The sequence below is a fragment of the Lupinus angustifolius genome, chromosome LG17, assembly GCF_001865875.1.
Source record: "Lupinus angustifolius cultivar Tanjil chromosome LG17, LupAngTanjil_v1.0, whole genome shotgun sequence".
Lineage (NCBI taxonomy): Eukaryota > Viridiplantae > Streptophyta > Magnoliopsida > Fabales > Fabaceae > Lupinus > Lupinus angustifolius.
In genome coordinates, this window is record NC_032025.1 from 4,729,824 (window position 1) to 4,735,686 (window position 5,863).

At 35.1% G+C, this 5,863-nt stretch overlaps 1 protein-coding gene and 1 long non-coding RNA gene across 3 annotated transcripts; one reads left to right on the forward strand and one right to left on the reverse strand.

The window, feature by feature from the left end:
* On the reverse strand, positions 222–5,486 carry LOC109330448 (GLABRA2 expression modulator-like). 2 transcript variants are annotated; one of them, XM_019564618.1, is made up of 5 exons: positions 5,047–5,486; positions 4,866–4,967; positions 3,078–3,349; positions 470–657; positions 222–380 (listed from the first exon to the last, which is right to left on the reverse strand). In XM_019564618.1, exons 1-4 carry the CDS (start codon positions 5,366–5,368, stop codon positions 472–474), a joined length of 882 nt encoding a protein of 293 aa, XP_019420163.1. In that variant the 5' UTR covers positions 5,369–5,486; the 3' UTR covers positions 222–380; positions 470–471. The 2 variants fall into 2 exon arrangements, with proteins under 2 accessions (XP_019420163.1, XP_019420162.1); XM_019564617.1 differs by having other exon boundaries at positions 222–657.
* Positions 664–2,124, forward strand: LOC109330449. The gene is made up of 2 exons (XR_002105667.1): positions 664–819; positions 1,861–2,124. It is a non-coding gene; the product is annotated as an uncharacterized LOC109330449 (long non-coding RNA).

Here is a 5,863-nt window from a genome sequence, read left to right on the forward strand (position 1 = left end):
TTTTCATTAATCATTACAAACATGTCATATTGTTTTGGGTTATCAAAGAAAAAACAACAAAAATGTTATTGCCAACTGGCCCCTATCTCTACCCCATCGAAATACAAACACTGAACAATGTGAAAATAAAATCACCCAGTTACAAGCCTTCATGTTATTCATTATATTATGATGCTCAATCATAAACTGACCTATCTTTAGAGAATAAACGTCCGAGTTTGGCACATAGTGAGCAAAAATTTCAACTGTGAACAATCACATGCAAGAGTAGAAGAATGTTACCATAGTTTTCTAAACTATTCTAAGGGATCCCCTTAACTGATCCAGTTTTCCATATATGAACCCTATAATCAAATCACATTAAAAAAAATTGCCAAAATTTTGAATGGAGCAGGATACAGCTCCAAGAGAAGTATAAATTTTGTAGCAAGAATTTGGGGTGAAAGCCTAAACCATATAGACAGGCTATTATTAAGACTGTAACTTGTTGGCTTCAAAAGCTTTTTGCAGGCATTCCACAGCACTTTCATAGTTCAAGAAACCCATAAACCAGAATTCAAGATTGTCAGCAGAGATCACCTGGATGTACTTCTCAGCAGGATTGGCTTTGTTTGATGAAGGATTAACTGCTTTTAGCTGATGTAATGGGATGGCTATCTATAGACATTACAATGAGTCAATAACAAATTTAAAAAAAATGCAGATACAATATTATTATAGGTCAAAGCAAACAAGAAAAAAGAAAAATGTGTATAGCATTATGCTTTGGGATTGGGAAACTTTTAATAATAGAGACAGAAATTTCCTCCATGGAACAAGGTAGCATCAATAGCTTTCTCAGTTGTTTTTCACAAATCATTATTTGGGGTCTAAATTACTCAATACTCACAGCCTCACAGGTATTAATCTGGCTGATGTGGTTAACTTATGCGGTTGATGGATATTGATTCAGGAAAAGAAAGGTGGCAACAGTAAGAGTTAGATAAAATAAGTGTTCAAAAAAGGCTCAAGTTCAACCATGAAACTGACTACTTTGAAAGAAGGTAGTCATTTTCAGATAATTGAGGGTATACTTCTGTTGATTAATGTATCAAATATCTGAAAATGCAGAAATGATCTTCCAAGAAGTCAATCAATATGAAATAAATGAAGTCCAGCGACTCCTCTACCTTCGTTGATAATGTATTCAGCACAATCCTAGATTCAATATTTTCCCTTTGGCCTAGGGGTTGGCAAAATTACGACATTGGTCCTTTAAGCTACTTTCTCTTTTCAATTTGGTTATGTACCTTTTTTATGTTTCATTTCCTACAAGGCAGTTTTTATTCACAGCTTTCCCAATACTCAACCATAATTCATAATGTCCGAATCATTGAATTCCAAATGAAAATATATATCCTTTAATATTTTTATGAAACTGTATCATTAAAAATGGACTAAAGTTATTAAATTAATGGAAAAACAACTTATAGGATCAATTCGAAACAATATATAACTTTTAGGACTTATTTGAAACAAAAAAGAAAACTTATAGGATCCACTTCAAAACAGAAAATGACTTAGACAATGAATCTATTAGTTTTGCCTAATAGTATTTATTATTAGCAACATTCTATTTACTTCAACAAATCTATCATGAATTTAATATGATATAATAATATGATATAGAAAGTATTTCAAAATACAACCCAGCTGGGCCTCAAGCTTGAAAATTTTAAATTGAGTCAAACTTGGGATTAAGTTTCCAGCAGTCAAATCAGATAGTGGAGATGTGAGACATAATGTGTGAGCACCTGGGTTCAAACCCCTGGCAGCTGCACAATATCCCCTCCCCCATCAAAAACTGTCTGCAAAAATAAGTCTCAAACTTGATCATTTCCTGCATGATTTGGCTTGATTAGGTTACATTTTTAAACATTGAAACCACTATCCTAAAATCAAATGCACACAATTTAGTTAGTCCAGCTAATCTTCCAATTGGATAGCTTATTAAAAAGGGCGGCCAGTGCACGAGAGATGTATGCAACCTTACCCTCGCAAGCAGAGAGACTGTTTCGAGGATTTAAACCTGTGACCTCATGGTCATTAAGCAACAACCTTACCGCTGTGTCAAACTCACTCTCTGGTTAAATTACAATTTTTTTAAAACTGCCACTGGTTAACAACTGAATGATGAAAAGGAAATGAAATAATTTGTTTATCAAAGCTCAAATTACCTTGTAGTAGACAAGCAGCAGAGCAAAGAAAACTGCATACCAATATATATTTTATCTTTTAAAGTGTAGGAAAAAGAGAAAGGAAAAATAAAATTAGGAAAGTAAAACTGATTTATCCTCATCTGGTATGATCTGCCAAGGTTTGCCCGATCCAGTTTTACAGTTACAATAATGAAGGAACAAAGTGAAACTTTTACAAGGCATGCATGGAGGAACTAGATTGCTGTCTGTAGGTTATTGGTAGGAGATTTGAGGTTTTAATAGATGAGAAAAAGATGTATGCACTGACAGTATATGAGTTTTAATGATGGATGATGGAGCGCATGTGTATAAATTTTTACACCGACAGTGCATAAATTTTATACTCTTAATAGATAGGTGAGGCACTACCCTAGATCCTTAAAGAGTAAAGTGCAGAAGGGAGATTTCAGTTTCTTTGGAGTTCATGCGTGATACAATTTCATGAAGTTTTACTCTATTTACTTTTGTATACATTTTATATTAAACATGTTTACATATAATATCTTTCATCTTTTGGCAATCAAATGATCAATAAAATAGGGGAATCAAATGATACATGCCCGTTCAAGGGTCAATCCCCCCTCCCACCTGTCATCCATATAACATGGATCTGCCACTAATTCCAATTGGCCTCCTCAGTACCAAGAGATAATCTTCTAACACCTCTAAACTGAACGATATAATCCAACCCCGGTTAATAACATGGATCTGCCACTAATGCCAGGTAGATAAGTACGCATATATAACCAACCCTAATTAATATATAGTCCTACTATATAGACTGGCAAATTTAAAAACATTTGAAAACAAAAGTCTAGGATTTAAGGTTTTTCACTGTACCTTGTAATAGCTCCATTCTGTTTGGTTGTCAGATTTATAGGAGAGAGGATTGTCACTACAATATGCAAGCTTTGCTGAAGATATATACACAACACCCATTACTGGACCAGCTGATGTAGATAGATAACATGCAAAATAATTTTGAAGGTGTTCTCCTGCAACTATGTCAAACGTCCGTAGGAAAATTTTGTCATAGCCACCTTCTGCAAGAACCTTCGTTCCCTGGACAATTCTTCCCACAGCAGCTTCAGCAAAACTAGGATTCGTTTTCACTGAACACAATGAAATTAAAAGAGGCCAGTTAGGTTATATAGAAGATTCAATGTCATCAAGAATGATGGGAGGGTAGAAAAAAAAATGAGACTATTGAACTACACCGATCATTAAAAGAGAGGGAAAAGACAATGCTCAAAAGAGCCACTGGTTGTGATCATGATATTTGACACTAAAGGTATGTTTGGATGGAGGAGTTTGGAGAGAAATGAAGAGGAAAGCAAACTTTTGTTTCAAAATTAAGAGAGTTATAAAGGCGAATAAAAGATTGTTGAAGGTTACATGATAATCTCTCATTTTATTCCTTTTGTTTTAAAAACTGTCAAATAAGGAGAACATTTACTCAATGGAAAATAGATCATCCAAGCTTTCACTCTCCATTCCAAATTCCTCCATCCAAACATACCTTAAGGAAATATCGGAGCAGTTATGCCACAGAAGAAAAGAGCATCTATGGTTAATGTCATTCTCATGACAAAACCTAAGTATTTCTAAACAATTCAGAAAAAATCTTGAAGATTCAAACACATTATAGCCAAAATAATTGAAATATTAAAGACCATTTGTTAGGAGTTCCACATTGAGTAGAATAACAAACTCAATGTGGTACTTAAGTCATGAGGCTCTCCCACCCAATAGACTAGTCTTTTGGGTTAGGCTCTCCCACCTAATAGACTAGTCTTTTGGGTTAGGCTCTCCTCATGTGAGTGAAGCCGCCAAAAGAGAAAGTGCTACCATCGGATCAGTGCCGATAGAGAGAAAGTCGCCGTGGACGTCGGCCCTTAAAGGGGGCGGCAATGTTAAGAGTCGCACATTGAGTAAAATAACAAACTCAATGTGGTACTTAAGTCATGAGGCTCTCCCACCTAATAGACTACTCTTTTGGGTTAGGCTCTCCTTATGTGCTTAAATCCTAACACCACCTAAGGCATGTACATAAACAAATCAAGAATGAATCACACTCTCACCAACCACAACTTCCCCCACAGTTGTGCTACACATCTTTAAAAGGACCTAAGGTAATAAAACGGGTGTATGATCTCCAAAAAACATTTCTGACGGACACATAACATAGGGCCTATTTGTCTAGGATTCTCAAAAAGTGATTTTGGAAGGAACATTTTTGTGGGAAGCTGGAACCTAAGAGCAGTATTTAAGCTTTCTTGCAAGATAAAGATTTAGGTATTTGATAAAACCCAACTAAACAAGCATATACTGTTAGAAGTGATATATTATTAAAAACAACCTAAACAAAAAGGTCCATAATCAAGGTCATGCATAAACTTACAGAACTCTAATATTACTTTCTTGCAAAAATCTGAGTTTTTTTTTTCAATTACAAAGAACTCGATATGTGATAGACCAGGTTAACCTACAGCAACATTTTAAAGGGATTTGTTCATATGCAAATCCTAAATTTATCATATCTTCCCAATTACCATAACAGATTCATCAAATTATCATGATACAATGTCGATCGATAAGAACACAATTTGAACAAATAAAAGAACTTACAGTGCTGCCAAGTGTTCCCAGCGAGAGTCTCAGCCTTACGCGTTGCTTCTCCCAACTTCTTTCCCCATCTTCCCAGCACATTCTTTACAATATCTACCTTCTCTGAAACTAAACAATCATTTCACAAATCACAATCTAATTATCATATACATCAATTCATATAATAGATAAGTACACTAACCCGAGACAGATGAAGAAGAATCAGAAGATGATAAAGAAGAAGGAGAAGATGATAAAGAAGAATAGATTTCAGGATTGGATTGCGATTCTTTTGGAGTCGAATCGAACGCTGGTTCGGTCACCAAATCAGGGCTCCAATGCACGGACTTCTTCCTACTACGGGTTGAAGCGGCGCGTTCCGTCAATCTCTCCGATGAGGGTTCAGAATCCAATACAGGTGATACATTCCCTAAAGCTTCGGTGTTGTTCGAATCCCTGTTTGGGGCATGAGATGAATCCGTTGAATTGGATTTATGCTCGGGTTTCGGCGTCGGTTGTTCCATTTTGGGGGAGTTTGAGGATTTGGGTGGCGCGTGAGTGTTGAGTGCGAGTGTTGGTCCTGCTCAGTTTTGATTTGAACACTTCCTTGTGTTTTCGTTTAGGAACGGACTGAAGTTGACACTGGGGAAGAGAAAAGGATATAAAGGTAATTTGATTTGGTCAAAAATTAACCCATCTTTACTTTGTTTCCGCTAAGGAAAATCATTTTATCCTGATAACATTTATGTCATTTTATTTTATATATAATAAAATCATAATTTTGCAGTAAATGACATGAAAAAAGGAACTTCTCTGGTAGGTCGTGATTCATTCTATCCAGAGTAAAACGTTCACTATTATTAAATTCTCATTGACTTTCATTTATCGAGAAATCAATTAATTGATCACTCATACGTCAGTGAAACTATCTCAAGTAATAGAGAGAAAAGTAATTTTATCATTTATATTTTAAGAGTAAAAATATAATCTCATTTTAAATAAAAATGATATAAATATTA